At 36.7% G+C, this 19,018-nt stretch overlaps 1 protein-coding gene across 2 annotated transcripts in view; it reads right to left on the bottom strand.

The window, feature by feature from the left end:
* Nucleotides 1–19,018, bottom strand: part of LOC140249193 (ATP-dependent translocase ABCB1-like) — a 44,039-nt gene that overhangs the window by 15,664 nt on the left and 9,357 nt on the right. The window contains exons 1-15 of one of the 2 annotated variants that reach the window (XM_072330572.1): nt 17,046–17,153; nt 16,064–16,215; nt 15,707–15,739; nt 15,192–15,323; nt 14,436–14,490; nt 12,140–12,287; nt 11,394–11,457; nt 8,269–8,460; nt 7,515–7,686; nt 6,547–6,671; nt 5,706–5,877; nt 3,855–3,968; nt 2,754–2,864; nt 548–673; nt 156–359 (exon numbers count right to left, since the gene is read on the bottom strand). In XM_072330572.1, the coding sequence (XP_072186673.1) occupies nt 156–359; nt 548–673; nt 2,754–2,864; nt 3,855–3,968; nt 5,706–5,877; nt 6,547–6,671; nt 7,515–7,686; nt 8,269–8,460; nt 11,394–11,457; nt 12,140–12,287; nt 14,436–14,490; nt 15,192–15,286 (1,578 nt within the window). In that variant the 5' untranslated portion in view covers nt 15,287–15,323; nt 15,707–15,739; nt 16,064–16,215; nt 17,046–17,153. Of the gene's footprint in view, nt 1–155; nt 360–547; nt 674–2,753; nt 2,865–3,854; nt 3,969–5,705; nt 5,878–6,546; nt 6,672–7,514; nt 7,687–8,268; nt 8,461–11,393; nt 11,458–12,139; nt 12,288–14,435; nt 14,491–15,191; nt 15,324–15,706; nt 15,740–16,063; nt 16,216–17,045; nt 17,154–19,018 lie in introns of those variants that run through there. The other variant, XM_072330573.1, reaches the window with a different exon arrangement.

Below are 19,018 nucleotides of genomic sequence, written 5' to 3'. Positions count from 1 at the left end.
TATTCTCAAAAGTTGTGAGGAAGCTCTGCACAGCTCTGCATATTCACAGCTCCAGGAAGAGGTTCCTCTGTTCAGGAGATGCCCTTCTGAGAAACTCATGGCTAAGTGAGTAGGTTGAAGAGCAATTATTCCAGCAGGACGGCTGGCTTGCTTACCTTGGGGAGCTTCATGATGAAATCATAAGCATTAGCTTCCTTGGTAGCTTTTTCAATTTCTTCCATGGTGACATCCTCACGGCCATAACGGATATTTTCTGCAATAGTTGTAGCAAACAGCACGGGCTCCTGGTTCACCACACCAATAATCTCCCGCAGGTATCTCACATTCAGGCTCTTAAGATCCTGCCCATCGATGGTAATCTAAAGCAGGGGAAGCAGACGAGCACCATTTACTAAGTGCTTTTGTCCAGAACTCCCTCTCCAGCCCAACTCCTGTCTTTTTTAGGGGAGACTTGTCTGTGTCACTTGAACAATGGCAATGAGACCAGAAGCTGATTTCCAACAGCTGGGACACACAGAGCAGTCTGCTCACTTGAAAGGGGTCTTACCGTGCCCTCCTTGGGGTCGTAAAACCTCTGGATGAGCTGAACAGTTGTACTTTTCCCACAGCCGCTGCCACCAACCAGAGCTACTGTCTGGCCACAATTAACCTTGAGATTCAAGCCCTTCAGTATCTGTGCACATAGGAAAGGTTGCCAAAAGCAAAATGTCAGTGAAAGCTTGCAGGAACTTTAAGGACTTCAGGAAAACATCCTTCATATTTACAGAATGATTTAGTACAATATAAAATTTAAAACCATTTGGGTTTAAATTTTGTATAACAGATGAGTTGACCTAAATTTTCTTCATAATTACAGCACATCTGATCTAATATAAATAAACTGTACAACACATTTCACAGCCAACCAATGACCCAATTTATATGATGGAATAATAATAATATGATTACTACCTGTATCTAAAATACAGCAGTATGAAACAATACTCCCACATCATGTCACTTCAAGTTTTCATTCAGTGCACCATGCAAACTACAGGCATGTCACCATTGTACAGTAAACGTCACAGCTTAAAAATGATAGAATACACTCCACATTGTTCTGGAAGGAAGGTCATTTTGCTAAATTTGAAGTATTTTAGTTTCTCCCCTGTGGATTATAATTTCTGGAGGGGCTTCTCTATAACTGTAAAATTTCACTGCACAGAGTACGGCCTTTGTGTACCACAAAATATTCCACAGCTATGGAAGGTACAACATTAAGCTGCTCTCCTGAGTGATATGAATGCATAACAGGGAAAATTTTTGGTGGAAAAGTTTTTATTTCTACTTTTACTTTATTCAGACAACAGGTGCAAAGGTGTCAGCAGAGCTTTCACTACTTTATATAACTAATGTCATTGGAAATATTTATTGAGATGGAGAAAATAGTACTTTCTGCTAGTCTTCTGAAGGACTAATCTGCAATGAACTATTCAAATCTGACAGATAGCATCCATGTGCTTAAGTGCATTTTTTCCATTCAGAATGTGAGAACATGCATTGACACATTCCAGTACTCCCCAGTATGTTTCATCCCTGTGTCCTCATCAGCATCTCTTCCTAATTTTCTACCCTCAGCACTACCACTGCCTCTTCACCCTTGGTACCCACGCACCCTCTGCTTTTCAAGTGACATATACCCCATTCTTTGAGGACAAGAAGGACAGATAAGTAACTTCTAGCATGTCTTACTTTGCTGTAATAATTCTAGATCAAAACAAGAAGTCCTACATAGGAATAATAGTTAAAAATGCATGAGACAGTCTTATTTAACCTTCTGGCTGTAATGCTATAAAAGATTTAGTCTACAGAAAACTCAAACAAAATTACTGTAAGTAAAGTAGCACTAACAGTTGCTCTGAAATGTTTGTATTACAACTGATTTCAGTGTACGACTGATCTGATCTTTTTCCTATAATAAAATAAAATCAATTTCGGTTCTTTCTAAAACAAACAGACAACAACAAAAACATAGAAGAGAGAGTAAGGATGGCTGAAAAATCTGTTTAATGAGGTAGGAAGTACCTTGCAGTCTTCATGCCTGACAGTTATTTTGCTGTACTTAATCCTGTGGCAAAGAATTAATTTTACCATCAGTCAGCTTAAACTTAGGCAGAAATGAATTCCCTGGAGTTATTTGAAATCCTTTTTCTTCTTTACTATAATTAATTTATGTGGCACTTTTTAATAGCTTGCTGTAGCCTTAACTTTCTATCACTTTATCAGGAACCAGAGGGGAGAAATTTTTCTGTTCGTATCATACTTGCATAAACTTAGAAAATAATCCACTGAGATCAACAGATGTCTTTTCATTTATATTCCTATTTGAAGAACAATCAAGCACTCAATTCACTTTTTTGACAGAAGGAAAAGTCAAAGTATTTTTTCTTGTGGCCTACCAGAAGTAAGAAAGATCTTGTTCCCTCAATCAGCAATTTTCCTTTGACGTAGGGAGGGGAACAGTTACACAGTGCAAAAGCATAGTGCACATTATTCAGGTATTTTTAGAATTCATTCTAATGTAAGTCTCTGAGTTCATAACAGCATTTGCTAAGATGCAAAAAAAAATCTAGGTTTAGTCATTACGATGACATGATATTTTTACGTGATTTAGAAAATCAACCTGGAATTGTTGCATTTTCAAGAAAAAAAATATTTATTTCACTTTTTATATCTTAGCATATTATCCACATTTTAAGTTTCATTTTCAGTACCTCAACATCTGGTCTGGATGGGTAATTGAAGAAAACATTTTGGAATTCCAAGTTCCCTTTAATGTGGTCTGGTTTGTGGCCTGCATCTGAGTAACTGTCAATTTGAGGTTCCTGTGAGAAATAAAACAAGCAGAGGAAAAGCTTATTTCCTAATGACTTTTTTTTTGTTCATTGGGACATCCTAGAATGTATCACCATTCTGTAGAGATATTAAATTGAATTTTAAACTGATTTAGAGGAGACTTGTGAAGCGTGTAGATTGCATTGTTGGCTGCCTCACTACTACACTGCTGAGTTGTTAATGCAAAAATATTTGTTATAACTTTTCCTTTTAACATTTTATGTGAATTTAATATTTTGTCTTTAAGAGTGCATGCACTGCTAGCTGTACTTTGAGACTCATTCCACTGTCTGATTAACCTGAACAGATCACCTCCAACAAGCTGCTCATACTCTGTTCATTGACAGCTTTGCTCTTTCTGCTGAAATCATGTTTGTGGGAAAGAATTGATCCACTGACTATTAAGTAGAAATCATTCAACGAAGTTCTTAATTGCCACCGTTTTCATTATTATCATGGGGTAGGTCTACAATGCAAAGCATGTCTTAACAACAATTCAGAACGCGTAATTGCATGTTACACAACTTAGCCCATAAAATCACAGCATTCCTGATTTCAGACTCTGAAAGCACATACCCAGGCTACCAGGTAGTTTTATGGATTTGCAGACACTCATGCTGCTGATGGTGCCACTATTGTCCTTCAAGCCTATGCTCGTATACCTGCACTGGTTGTAATCACATCTCTATCTATCACTATAGTTATATCTTTCCTGATAAAAACATTACAGGGTATCTACAACACTAACTGATCCTGTGATCCAGTACTGTGTCTTTGAAGCAAGAACTCTAAAAGGCAAAGTGGAAATGACTAATAATTTTACATTCTATCTGCTTTTATACATATATTTCTACCTTGAGGAAATAAATGATTATTTTCACACTGTCGCAATTGGGTAGAATTAGAAAATAACCGTTGTAGTAAAATACTAAATATGCAGCAGCAACAAAAAGGTCTCAGAATAATGGTGGGATACTCACATTGTCTATGATATTAAAGATTGCATACGCTGCTCCTCTTGCATTAGCAAATGCTTCTATGCTTGGAGCAGTCTGTCCGATACTGAAAGCTCCAATCAGTACAGAGAAAAAGACCTGAAAGAAATAACTTTGGGTCAGTTTAAGTAATTGAATAAATTAAGTAAATGAAAGGCCGTCTCTCAAATAGAGAATAACATTAAGAAAAGGATTTTTTAAGAGTCAGATGAAAACTGTGATTCTGTCCAATGTGAATGTTGCAAATAAACTGATGAATGAGAATTAAACTGTCAAAATTTATGGGAAAAAAATACATGTACACTTGATGTTTCAGGATTTATTGTACTAACACGTTATTTGGCAAAAGATGTTCCAAACACCTAGAAGTATATTTCTCCTTCAAGATAAATATAGTTTTGATGGATCAAAACTGATCTGTAAATCACGTTCTGCTTTCACAGTGATAGAGATTATTTCTCCTTTCCCACCACAAACAAATAATCACTCATTCTGTTGGTATTAAAGAGAGTGAATGCAAGCAACCAAGAAAAAGAAAACAAAGTAAACAAGCAACAGAACAGAGAAGTAAAAGTATATTATCTGATTGCAGAAACATACTAGCTTTTAGCTAGTTTCAAAAGACACACTTGAGAGGTCATAACAATGCCCATGTTAGTATATTAAACCAAAGATCCATCACATTCATCATTTTTCCCCAACAGTGGCCATTCACAGATGGGATACCCAAAATAACACATGTAAGAACAGAGCTGGGTGCTGTTCTACTTCTCCCCACTATTCTGATAGACTGTAACTGTATTCAGATCAGAGGATTTCCTAAGGCAGTTTGGTTTTCTGTATTCAATATCTTCAATGAATTTCACTTCATATATTTTGTCTTGCTATCTCTTGAAAACGTAAACTTCTAGCATTCAAACATTCTTTGGCAAAGACTTCAACAAAGCACTACTACTTACTGCATGGAGTTACAAAAAGGGACATGAGTAATTGCCTGAACATGCTTGAAACACTTTGTAGGCCAGCCTACCTTTATAAAAAGTTGGTTTTGTTTGGCACAGGTTCCTAACAGCCAGTGTCTCCTATCAGATGCATTTTTATTTTTATTTTTTTTGCAAATCTGACTGATTCATAAGCAAAACAAACTAACAAATAAACAAAAAAGCAGGTAGCTTTGAAGAGATGTCCTGGGTGTGTCCTGAGCTTCCTCATGGTTGAAGAAATTGTATTTTTTGCCACATTTCTTTGATAGCTCATAGACAAATAGAATGGTTGCCGCTTCAAGAGATGAACTTAAGTTACGACAAATAAGTTGTGTTTTTCTTCCTCTGGTTGTACAATGGCAACATATTTTCTAGTCTTACATTACTTCCCCTTGCTTTTTATGAATACTGAGAAGAGGTTCCAGAGACTTAAGGAACAAGATATAAGAATATCATCAATAAACAGATCTATTTAAATCACACCACACTTCCAAAAAACCTTTCTTTCTGTATCCTGAAAATATACTCAGTGCCATGAATCTGAAAACAGCAACTAGGAAGGCTACCATGCTCCAGTTTCTGATTTAAATGCTTCTATATCTGACTGAACTTATGGAAGTCAGAGAAGATGTAACAAATGAAAATAATCTATGCTTTATTTGATTTGATGTAGATTTTGAAATACCACTGATAAAACGTGTAGACATACTCATGAGAGTGTTTTTTGTTAAGAAAAAAGGAAATTATTTTTCCAATTTGAAACATCATTCTGAATAAACTCAATTAAGTTCCCAATATACACTTCAGCCTAATATTTCTGAATATAACTGAGAAGTTACTGATAAATACTTACTGTAAGAACATTGCCAATAGTGTATTCATCGTTTAAGATCAAGGTAGTTCCATACCAGAAGGCCAGTGCATATGATGCATATATCAGTAAGAAAGCAGCACCCATAGAAATATTAGATGTAATAGCCTTTCTTATTCCAATGCGTTTAGCATCTTCTAAATTTTTATGGTATCTGAAAAAAAACACAGAAGTTTGAAATAACTTGTACCATGGTACACAGCACCCAAAACTGTGGATGAATTATTGTAGGCATCATAAGGTATTTAATGTGTAATATATTACCCTAGGGAGGTACAAAGGCAAGCCTGGTAGTCAGGCATAGAGATAACTTAAAGTAATTTAAAAAAATGCCAACATCAGTTGATCTGGCAGACAAAAAAAAAAAAAAAAAAAAAAAAAAAAAAAAAAAAAAAAGATAGGATATTGCACTCAGTTGCACTCAGAAAGGACATGTGAGATCCTTAAACAACCCAGAGTTGAGTGAACTCTGTGAACCATTTGTGACAGGTTTTGAGATTATCAGTGTAAGCTTAAGATAAAAGGTTAAGACACTTCACAATAATGTTTTTCTGCAGTACGGTGGAAACAGAAATATTGTTTAAAAGACTCCTGCAGTGTTACCAGATTACCAAAGATGCCATCGCTGTTTCTCACAGCAGGCCTCTTTTTGTTAAAGCTGTCACTTACTGTTCGAAGTAGGTTGTGCAGTTTCCAGAGTAGAGACAATACCTCAGCTTCATTTGTCAGTTTCTTGAAGAATTACAAATTGTCACTCGATGCACAGAGCTCGGTAACACAAAATTGCTTCACAATAGCTGATGAAAGTAATCACTGCTCTTACCTTTTAATCTCTTTCTCTTGTCCTCCAAAAGCTATTACAGTACGGACTGCACCCAGAACTTCCTCTGCAACAGCTCCTGCTTTTGCATATGCAGCTTGCTCTTTGTCGGTGAATGCAGTGAGAATCTAATAAAGGATCAAATATTCTGACTTAAGGAAAGCAGAATGATCTCAAGCACTTAACTGATAAAAGCTACTGTGAAGCCTTTTAATTATATTAGGTACAAGCTCAGGAGTGTTCAATATTGACATTTTTAATTACATTATGAGTTCAGTCAGATAATTCAACATCTATGGGCTGGATTTTCCAGTCTGCTTTCACCCAGTACAAGAGAGTAGATGAGTACTTATGCTGTGCTGGTGAGGTTCTTCTCATACACATACATTCTCATCACTGGCTACCTTAGCCAGAGGGCTCAAGACTTTCATTACTTGGCCATACTCCGCAAATACTCTCAGCCAGAAGACACATGTGGCAAATGCCTCTCTACTATGACATCTTCCCCAGCACACTCAGACAAACAAAACTTATATCATCTTTGAAATTTACGGGAAGTAGTATACAAACTGAAGGCACTCCATCCCATGTTATTTAAGTGATCACATCTTGGTCTAATTTATTTCAGTGCTATCCAGGAAGTGAAATTATTCCATTTTACAGAAGGAATGAATTTTTAACAGTAAGGGGTAAGTGTTTAACTGGTATGAGTTGTCTCCTTCTCTGTATAAAATATGTTAAATTGACATAAACTGCTTCAAATTAAAGCTGGTCTGTCAAATCCACCAGAAGTAGAAAATTCAAACTACCTGAGGGCATTTACACACAGTCCATCTTATGTTCACAGATGTTCTCTAAAGACATTGTAATTGTTCTAAGTAATACATTCCAACTGTAGGAATACAGCTATAAGGATTCATGTAATTATCTACCCTGTATAAAAACCTAACATTGAATGTAAATCAACCTACCTTTGCCCAGAGGGCTGCTGAAAGTCCTAGGACAGGACTAACTGCAAGTATTACAAGGGTTAATTTCCATCCTCTTACAAAACCAACAATAAAACCTGTTAAAAATGTCGTCTCCGACTGAATAAGCAAGCCAATTTTATCACCTATTCCTTCATTAATCTTGCTGACATCACTGAAAAACAAATTACATTCAGACACAAAGGTAAATGTATAAACCACAGAACAGTTTTCAGTTTTGTTACAAGGGCACCCGTGTCAAGAAAAACCTTTATTGTCCAATGAGGTACCAACAGTTTGCTTAAAGACAGAACAGTATATAATGTGGTCATAAGAAATTTCTTACTCCACGTATGAATGTAATGCTATAAATCTGTTTGCCTCTGAGAAGGCTGAAAATTGTTTACTGTTGCTGTCACTTTTTTAATCCTAAAGTTTGGATCTATTTAGAAACTGTGAGATATCTGGAAGGAGCAGCTGAAGCCATTCATGTAAGCAAGGAGAGAGGAATAGTTTGTCAAGCAATTAAACTGTTCACACTATTGGAGTCAGTCGTCACCTTGCTCAGCTCCCAGTGTGCACAGAACTTTGTACCCTTTTCCATGATGTTAATCTCACACTATGCAGCTCTCTCCATGAGATAACTTGTATGAGATTCACAAATAAATACGTTTAAAAAAACAAAAATGGAAAATTATTACAAGCCATACGTACATCTTAAGGTAAAATAACATGGCAGAAGATACAGTATACTTACTCTATGAGACGAGTATTAAGTTCTCCTGCATCATTTACATCAAACCATCCAATTTCCTGTCTCATAATTGCGTGAAAAAATTTTTCTCTAATTTTTTTAACTTGTCGGCCTGCTGCCAGTGTCCAGAATGAGGTCTGGATGTAAGCAGCAACAAGAACAGCAGCTGCTATTGCAGAATAGTAGTATGCATATCTGCAAGAAGAGAAGAAGAATTACCTTGCTAGTCTGTATTTAGCTGACCACAGTTTCTGGTTTAGACCTGAATTAGAATTTATGCATTTATACTTTGCTTTAAAATTTCCTAGATTTCTATGAGTAATAATTGATAATGGTTTTCAGAATGTAATAAAATAAATTATGCTGCTATTAGACAAGAATTACCTTTTCTTCTTGACAATATAGTATATAAAAACTAATCTCAGATGATAAGAACTGTATTTCAGGCGCAACATACTTTTTGCTTAAACGTGTCATGACATATCCATAAACATCATAGCATTTTTATTTAATACATAGAGGCCTATTTATATATATCTGTATATTATATTCTCATGCACTTATATAATACAACATGCTTACCTATAATTATATATATATGCATGCATGCTATAAATTATTCCCCATTTGAAAATACATCTATTCCAAGAAAAAGCTACTAAAAGCATCATTAACAGATGTTTTACTTCTAAGTGAATTCAGTTCTCTGCAATGAGCAAAGTATTACATGAAAACTAAGCAACACGAGAACAACCCAATGTGTTTGTTAAGCTGAAGTTGATTTTGATCCACAGTTTTCAATCATTCAAACAGAATCAAATCAGATCTGAACTGAATCATAACTGGTCTCAGAACTAGTTTCTGATGTACTTAAACCAGAACTAAACCAGGAAAGTCATGGAATCACAAAATCTTAGAATCATTTGAGTTGGAAGGGACCTTCAAAGGTCATCTGCTCCAGCTCCTCTGCAATGAACATGGACACCCACAGCCAGATCAGGTGCTCAGAGCCCCATCCAGCCTGACATCGAATGTCACCAGGGATGGGGCATCACCTCTCTAGCAACCTGTCCCATAATGTAAACATCTTCTCTATTATATCCAATATAAATTTCCCCAGGTGAGGTCTCACAGTGCAGAGCAGAGGGGCAGGATCACCTCCCTGGCCTGTTGGCTGTGCTTCTTTTGATGCAACTCAGGGTATGGTTGGCTTTCTGGGCTGCAGGGGCACATTGCTAGCTCATGTCCAGCTGCCACCCACCAGTACCTCAAGTCCTTTTTGGCAGGGCTGTGTAATTGAATATAAATGAATGTAGCTGAATCTGACTGAACTGATTCCTGAACATCCGACCAAAGATAATTGCTAAATATTCATGGTGTATATGACATATATTTATAAAAAACTACATCTACATAAAAGAGAATAATGAGGGGGGAAAAAGGCTTTAAATCCTTTGGGATTTCACTCACAAGTAGTAAGTTAGCCATACTGATTCTGCAGAACTGTGGCATGAAACTTGGCAGGAGCTAGTTGCAGAACTTTGTGTGAATGCTCTGCTCAGAGAAGAACAAGGATTTATAATTGAAACTTATCAAATTTTAGTCCAGCATTTCCAGTGGCTGAAATATACGTTTTAGTTAAGGACTTTGGAACTACAATCATCATCAAATGAACTGTATCTAAACTGATTAATAAAATGGGTTAATATCTAACCCATTTGAAGGTTGATTAGTTGAATATTGACCTTGATCTTCTTCATAGAAACTACCTATGTAATGATATCAAGGATACTGCAGGAAAACTAAGCAGTAATTACTTCAGACATTTACTTTATGATGTTACATCACATCACAAGATGGTTTTATGCTTAGACTTTGTTTCATGATAAACTGTTAGAAAAGGGATTGATATCTTTACAACATTCATGTTAATGAAATACATTCTGTAACTTCACTGCTGAAACGCACTAGACAGTATGTGCTCACTGCATTGTACACTGATTGTTCATTTTCTTTTGAGAGATAGGTGAACTATTATCTGAGTAAAAACCGTAATCAAATATGCACATACAGTTCAATACACCTGTGTATGAACTTTGTTCATGTAAACAGTGTTCACTGTTACTTTGCCGGCTGGCAGGCATACTTAGAGAGGTGGGTACAAACAGCTTCTTCTTCAAACTAATGAACATTATTCAAAGCTCTATTCAGAAAGTTTGTGATCATCAGAAAAGTGAACTTATACCTATGCTGTTATAAAGCTATACTAGGGCAAGTGCAGAGTCCTACACCCAGGGAGGAATAACTGCATGCACCAGTACAGATTAGGGGCTGACCTGCTGGAGAGGAGATCTGTGGAGAAGAACCTGGGTGTAACGGTGGACAACAGGCTGGTCATGAGCCAACAATGTGTCCCTGTGGCCAAGGCGGCCAATGGTATCCTGGGATGCAGAGATACCAAAAAGAGCATGGCCAGTCAGTAGCACAAGGGAGGTGATCTGTGCTCTGGTGAGGCCACTCCTGGAGTACTGTATCCAGTTCAGGGCTCCCTATTTCAAGGAAACTTTTAGAGAGATTCCAGCAGAGGGCTGTGAAGATGATTGGGAGCATCTCCCTGACAGCTCTCAAATGCTAGGTTTAAAGTTGCATTTAATCCAAGCCTGTATTTTCTGCAGTCCAGATATTTTAGCTGAACTTGGTGCTTTGGCAGGAAACTATCTGGCAATTTTAATTCTGCTTTCTAACAGTATCAACATAGCTGAAGGAATTGATGGATAACAACCAGTTATTTTTTCAGCATAAAAAAACACTGCCTATAAATTCAGAGGCAGGAAAGAAAAAGGAAGAAAATGATGAAGCATCAAAACACAGAGCACCACTGAAAAGAGCATGGGATGGAGGAAAGTAAAAGATCACAGAAAATTTTGGGGGGATGGTTGTGGATGTTCACAAAACCTCACAGTGTCTTCAGTAATCTCATATGCAAATCTTTAGTTGCATACATTATTCCAAACAACCATTGCCTTTATGCTGTTTCAAGTATGCCATGTGTATATGGGAGAAGAACATCTTAGCAAGAAATGTGTACCTACATCAAAAAAAAAGAGGAAATGACAATTTCTACTTACGTTGTCATATCTTTTTCCAGCTTGTTAAGCATCTCTAAAGAGGAATTCACTCCAGAAAGGTTTCCTTAGAAAGAAAAACAGAGTAAATAATTTTGATAGAACAAGATAAACAAATTCATTTTCCCACATGATTTTCAGCAATATTCATTACCTTCTTGCTTTGTTTTGTTTTTTCTTTCTGAAAACAGATGGTATTTGTATAATTCCAAAAATCAAAAGGCAGTGTGCCACATTTTTGTCTTACAGAACAGTAATACAAATCCATGCAGGACAGAAGATAGTCACATGTGATTATTCTGTATCACCACAGAGATATATTTAAATTGTTAATATATATATATATATATATATAATGCAATATTCCAGGCAACAAGACTGTTCACAAGTTTAACATCTAATGTTTGATTTCAGAGGATAACCAAATCCGGTCCAAGAGTGGGTAGATACTAAAGTGGCAATATCACTCCTCATGTTGGTATTGTTCAGTGCACGCCTACAACTCAGTGTTTGATTTTGTACTTCTGATTTAGCAAAGAAGGTTACTGAGCAAATTGGGGGGAAAAAAAAGAGTACTTTCATTTATGATAGTATGTTTTCTCCTGGATCAAACAGAATGGTTACTGATTTACAACACGGTATGTTAGCAAGCTGGTGTTGCTGACATCAATAAAACAAGTCAAGATGCTCAGTTTTCCCCAGCTGCTTACTAAATGTGAGTCATTCTTCTCTGCACAGGATATTTTTACCTGTAAAATTTGTGTCACCAGATGTAACAAAGCTATCAGTCATATCACCAAAAATTATCATTGCTATAGGGAGACTGCTTCCATGGGCTATCGCCAAGAGAGAGCCAAATATCATTAATAATTTATCTGTGCAGCTGGAGTATCGAAACTGTGAACAAGAAGAGAAATTAATTTTCACTGAAGTACTAGAATGTTAACACAATTTTATGTCTACAAAATCATGCAAGTCAAGAAAAAGCTCTCAACAGTATACCTTGTTTTCACAAAGCTACAACTTTATCCACTTTTCTACTGAATTCATAAAACCACTTACATGTACAGAAATAAATTATTCTAACATAAGAACTTCTATATAATGACCTTCCCAATCCAGAGGTGTGTATTTTATTTAAATTTATTGATATTTAAATTTATTGATATATCAAAATATCAACAAAGGGCAGAGAGGCCACATAAAAACAATGCCATGCATTGTTCTCTTGCATTTTGTCACTTGAAATTCAGGATTTAGAAAATTTTAATAGCATTGTGATAATTATGGCAGCAATTATTTTTATCATAAATTCATTATTATAGAGTTTGAAAAATTATTCCTATTGTACCACATATTACCAAAGCTGACTAAATTCCTAAATACCTCTTGCTACTTAACAGCTCTTCTTTTATAGAATGATAGAATGGTTTGGGTTGAAAGGGACCTTTAAGATCATCCAGTTCCTACCTCCCTGCTATAGTCATGGTCACCTCCCTCTAGACCAGGTTGCTCACAGCCCCATCCAGCCTGGCACTGAATACTTCCAGGGAGGGGGCACCCATAACCTTGCTGGGCTACTCATTCCAGTGTCTCACCACCTCACAGTAAAGAATTTCTTCCTAACATCTAGTCTAAATCTACCCTCTTCCAGTTTACAGCCATTTTCCCTCATCCTGTCACTACCTGCCCTCCCCAGCTTTCCTAGAGGCATCCTTCAGCCACTGGAAGGCCTCTATCAGGTCTCCTTGGAGCCTTCTCTTCTCCAGGCTGAAGAGTTCCAGCTTTCTCAGCCCGTCCTCATAAAGGAGGCACCATCTTCATGGCCCTCCTCTGGACCCTCTCCAACAGCCCCATGTTCTTCTGGTGTCAGGGGCCCCAGAACTGAACACAGTACTCCAGGTGGGGTCTCACGAGAGAAGAGGGTCAGAATCACCTCCCTCAACCTGCTGGTCACATTTCCCTTGATGTAACCCAGGATATGAACACTCTGGGCTGCAAGCACACATTCCCAGCTCATGTTGCATCTCTCCTCAAACAACACTTATCCTTAGGGATGCTCTCAAGTCATTCTCTACCCAACCTGTATCTGTGCCATGTGGGTTGCCTAGCCCAGATGCTGGACCTTACACTGGCCTTGCTGAATTTCATGAGGTTTGCATGGGCCCATGTATCAAGCCTGTCCTGGTCCCTCTTGACAGCAGAGAAAAGTCCCTCCCAGGTCCCTCTACGTGGCATATAGAAAGCCATTGGAAGGATTCTGCACTATTATAGTTGTATTGATTTAAATGACAGTGTTATTGCAATTGTACAAGTGCAAGCTGGTACAGCAAAGCAGAACTGAGTCACTGGCCAAAATCTTGGGCTGTAGTTTTATTACTATTAATTTCTGTATGATTCTTGTTTAGTATACACACCACATCCACAAAATGTAGAATATTTCAGTTTACTAATAGAGTATCTGAGATTTACTTTGATTAAACATTAACAAGGTATTTTAAAATATAAAGAAAATTAATGTTTTCTGGAACTTTATGTACTTTTATTATGCAATTTTTAATTTTAAGTCTAATGTGTGCCATGGTGGTACCCTTTATTGCCAACTCCTGTGACAGCCTAATGAGTAACGAGTCAGATATATGTAATTAGAGTGTGACTCAGGTAATTTAGATGACAGGATGACATTTATATTTAGATATAAGGAGTCCATTTTCATTTTGTTGGAAGAAACAAAAAAGCATGGAGATCATAACTTATTATAAAAACAAATTGAGCACAAATTTAGCATGATAACTTCCTAAGGGAAAGTTTCTGAGCATGCATGACAGTAGTGAGATAATTTCTTTAATACAACTACTTCCACCAAAATAACTAATCTGCTTGGTTGCCACTGTCTATTCAATATTACTGTAATATCATAGTGTTTAGTAGAGACAAGATCATATATGTAGTACTCTTAACAATAAAAGCATTTAAAACATTAAACTTTATGCCTGTAAAAATATGTACACACACACATATACAGAGAGAGAGCATAAATCTTACCAGTGCTAACGGGCTGACCATTTTAGGCTTTTCCCCTTTCTTCTTCTTTCCCTTCCTTAAGAGATGTGATAGTTTTAGTGCATTTAAAACCCAAGAATATTTCACAAAAAATAATAATGCAATACTTTAATGCTATTCAGTTAAAATATAATTAAGAAATAATTTTATGGGAAACAAACTTGTGTAAAACAAATTAGATCTATTAAGAATTCTTGGATGCTTGTATGTAAATAGCATCAGCTCCTGACTACTGTAAATTCAAACCAAAGCCTTCACAGTTCTCCCATCTCATGGCTACAACGACCCCAAGAAGGGCTCATGGTTCTCCTGTCCAATCAGGGAATTTGTGAACTGAAGCATTATATGGATTTCAAAACAGCAAAAAGGAAGAGAACTTATAGATTTTCTCATGCAGGGGGAGTAGAATTAATTAAAAGTACTTTTACTTCTAACATATTTTTAATCTGATGGTATCACATTCAAATGCCTGTTCTGACATCACTCTTATTTTGGAATTGATTTTCAGTAAACGATGTCAATCCTGTGGACAATTTGTGTTTAAAAGAAAAAGAGCTTCCTTCATCCTCTGCACCAAATGAATACGCCAACGGTTGCTAATCATAAGCTGTGCTTTCTGCTCTTAGGCTATCTCATTAAAATCAATTAAAATATGAAATTCAATAAAATACAAACTAAGATAATGTAATCTTACATGCTTCCATAACAAACATGTTTACAGTGTTTAAGAATATTTACTTTTTGTCTTCTGGATCTTGATCCTGGTGGCAGGTAGCAATCTCGTACGTATTTCCATCGGCAGTATGCTTCTGCTTTTCATCTTCAGAATGCATTTTAAATTTACTTAGGATAGTTCTCTATAAAATAATACTGAAAAGCATACAATTATTAAGCAAAGGACAGAAATCTCAATGACCACTTGTTTGACAGAAAAATATACTTATTGAAATCAACAAAATTATTAATGTCACACTTTGCAAGTGGATCCTAGCAAAGCAGAGACCTGTTGAAAGAAGCAGAGATGTTCTGAGTTTCCTTTCAAATGCCTACATTTTTATTTCACCTACTTGATAGCTGTGGAGCTTTCATTTAATCTCATTTGAATGCTAGAAGCATATTCTCTGTAATTCAGTATGAATTAAAAAAACTAAATGAGAAAGTATATGTTTGTTTAGAAAAGAATGAAGCCATCTGGAGTTTTAGATGTTAGTAAGTTAAATATCTCAGGTTTAAAAAGAAGTGCATTGACTCACCGTGCAAGTTGTTCTCAGATTGCTTCTAGTTCTCTGAAAGATCATTCAAAAGCCAACAGATTAATATGAGTAGGACAAGCAGCATGGGTGGACTTTGTTCTTATGCAAAACAGAGATGATGAACAGCTTTCTCTTGTTGTTTTTTGTTGTTTTTTTTTTGTTCTGTTTCTTTTTTTTTTCTCCCTTTCTCATTGCCTCATCTACACTGGGAGTAAAGTGTATGCACTTTGGACTCTGCCTCCCCTTCCTAAAGGGAATATTTAACAAGTAATCACATATGAAAATAAGTCTGAATAGTCACTTCTTTGCAACTCTGCCTAATTATGTCCCTTAAACCTTCCCGAAGCCCTTTCTTACCTCATCACATATGGTGCCAAATGTTCCAGGTGACAGTAACACTTGAAGGTGAATCCATTCTTGAGAACCCAATGAGAATGAAACCGAGTAATGCAAAAGGAGTAAGTTAATGTTTTTCCTTCCCCTTCTTCTAATCCTAAGAGTAATATAACCTGCAAGGAAAATGAGATTTTATTATAGTAACAGAATCACAGAATCACAGCGTGACTGATGTTGGCAGAGACCTTTGAGTACAGCTGGCACAGACACTGCTGCAGCAGGGCCACCCAGATCAGGTGTCCAGGTCATGCCTAGGCAGCTTCTGAAGATCTCCAAAGAGCCCAGGCACAGGGTAACTGTGCCAGTGCTATGGCACCCACACAGCACAACAAGATCCTGGGGTTCAGAGGGCTGTGTTCTGGTCTGTGCCTGTTGTCTCTTGTCCTGCCACTGGGCACCACTGAAAGGAACCTGGCCCCATCCTCATTGCACCCACTTTTCAGATATTCGTACACAATTGGCTGAGGGGTTGTACTGAAAGGTTTATACTAATGGGGTTACATCAGGCTAGAGGCCAGTTACTAGTGGGGTTCTTCAGGGCTCCATTTTAGGCCCAATTGTCTTCAGTGTTTTCATCAATGATTTGGATGCAGGAGTTGAAGGTATACTAAGTGTATGACACTAAAACTGGGAGGAGCTATTGATTTCATTGAGAGAAAAGAGGCCTTGCAGAGAGATCTTAAGAAATTAGAGGGTCAGTCAATCATGTAGTTTAAGCAAGTGCTGCATTCTGCAGCTGGGACAAAGAAATGGAGAAACGCTTCATATATGTACAGACTGGAAACTGAGAGGACCCTCAGAAAGGAAACCCAAGGTTCTGGCTGACAGCAAACTAAACATGAGCCAGCAGTGTGTCCTGGCAGCCCAAAGGGCCGACCTTACCCTGGGGTATACCAGGTCCAACACTGCCAGTAGGCAAGGAAAGGGAAGCTCAGTTGGCTACCTGCTTCTGTGCTCCATTTCCTTTCAACTGTTTATGCTTCCAGAAGAAAACTTGTGTTGAGAGATTCTCATGTCACAGCTTTCACATTGGTGCAATGTATTCTTGTATCTGGTGCAGGCCAGCAAAGGGAAAAACCCAATTAGCATGTAATTTGGAGTAGATAACTGACACAGAAAGTTAACCTAAATTTGAAACCAGATTCAAAACCCTGTCACATGATGACCTATTATCTTTTTTTGGAAAGATAATTGTAAAGATCTTTTTAAGATCATTTTAAAGATTTTCTTCTGTAAAGATTTTGTAATAATATCAAGAATTGCTAACCTTTTTAAACGTCTATCATATAAAAATAGGGGAAAAAAGAAAAGAAACTGAAACGAATAATTCAAAGCCCTTGTGCATTATCATCAGAGAAAAGGACACATTATTTTGTCTTTTATTTTTCTTTAAAGATGGAGATCTGGATTTTCCAATATACTCCAGGTAGATGAAATGGTGAATTCCAGGGCATTAAGCCCTAGAATAGGTTAGAACAACTGTGAATGAGCTCTGACTTACAATACTCAGGAAAGTCATGTTCTATTTTAGCAGCCTCTATCCTGATAACCACTGCTGGAGAAGGAACTGTACAGGAATTCTGCCAACTTGGCCACTGCTCTGTCAGTCAGAATTGTCCTATAAGAAGAGAACCATCACATAATCAGGAAACGATAATTTCCTGTTTCCTGTACTGTTTCATATGCTCCACCACAAGATAATTCCAATAGCAATTGCTTGACCTCTTGTCCTTGATTAACCTTCAGGACAATTAAACTGTCATAAGGAGCAACCTTTAATTTTTGTTTGAAATGAAAGTCTGCTCTGAAAAGTATGTTTTAATGATGTTAAAAAGCTTCCATTTTATTGCCTGGTTATTTGATTTGGAGTCAATTCTTGTTCAGGTAAGGGATGTACTATGAACTGAAATAATGCCACTGAGTTCTTATTAATAATATGTCCATTTTCAGATTTACAAACTCATTCCATCTTCTGAAAACTTTGACTTCTACTTAATCAGCAGCAGAACATGAGCCTGTAGCTTCCTTTAAGAGAGATTTCCCATATATGGAAAACAAGTGTTTCAGTGCTTGTTTATCACTGAAGTTATTAGGTATGACTCTGCAATAGATAAATGTGTGGGAGATGATAGTATTTTTCACCATCATTCCCTTCAGTATAGTTGCATTTAAAATTGGGTTCTTAATACTGTTATAAAATAAGAAAATGTGTTTACATTAGTCTAAGTTTTAGTAATATTTCTCACAGTATTTAAGGCAGGATTAAGAAGTTCCCGATGAGACAGATGCTCACTCTCAGCACACCTAGTCAAACCAGTAACTTATAAATCTGAAAAAACAAGGTTTCAAATAAATGATACACTGTACAAAATATTAATATAGTCATTTAAGACCATTTAGGACTTCACTTTACAGTCTATGGCTACTAAAAATGATGGAAAAGTAATAATATAAGTGACTTTTTATGCAGGTAGAAAAAATTGAAGTTGAATATTTACAGACACATATCATTTTTTTTTTCCTTATATTTTTTTCCAGCCAATGATATGCCTGGTAAGATCATAACAATATAATTAATCAAGGACTTTGAACTAGCATGTCTCCCTCACTGAACCTCTTTGTATGGATCCCTTTTCCCACACACAAAGAACGGAGTACACACAACTTAAAAATGTACAATGGTTACTGGTTAGTTACTACACACAAAAGTTAGCTCAAATTAATAAACTACTATATGTTAGTCAATTAAGACCCTGAATAAAGAATAAAAGAACTCTTTACTGGCCAAAAAGTTCTTGGTGAGGTGGGATAGGGCTAGTTTTCATTGCTCTGGAATCGATACGTGGTGTGGTTGAATTGCCATCTTTCAAATCCCCATTTTTCCATTCATATTTTATTCTTTTTCATGATAATGTT

Source organism: Excalfactoria chinensis, chromosome 2 (assembly GCF_039878825.1).
Source record: "Excalfactoria chinensis isolate bCotChi1 chromosome 2, bCotChi1.hap2, whole genome shotgun sequence".
NCBI classification, from domain to species: domain Eukaryota; kingdom Metazoa; phylum Chordata; class Aves; order Galliformes; family Phasianidae; genus Excalfactoria; species Excalfactoria chinensis.
Note: the sequence above shows the minus strand (reverse complement) of the source record. Positions and strands in the feature narration are given on the sequence as shown.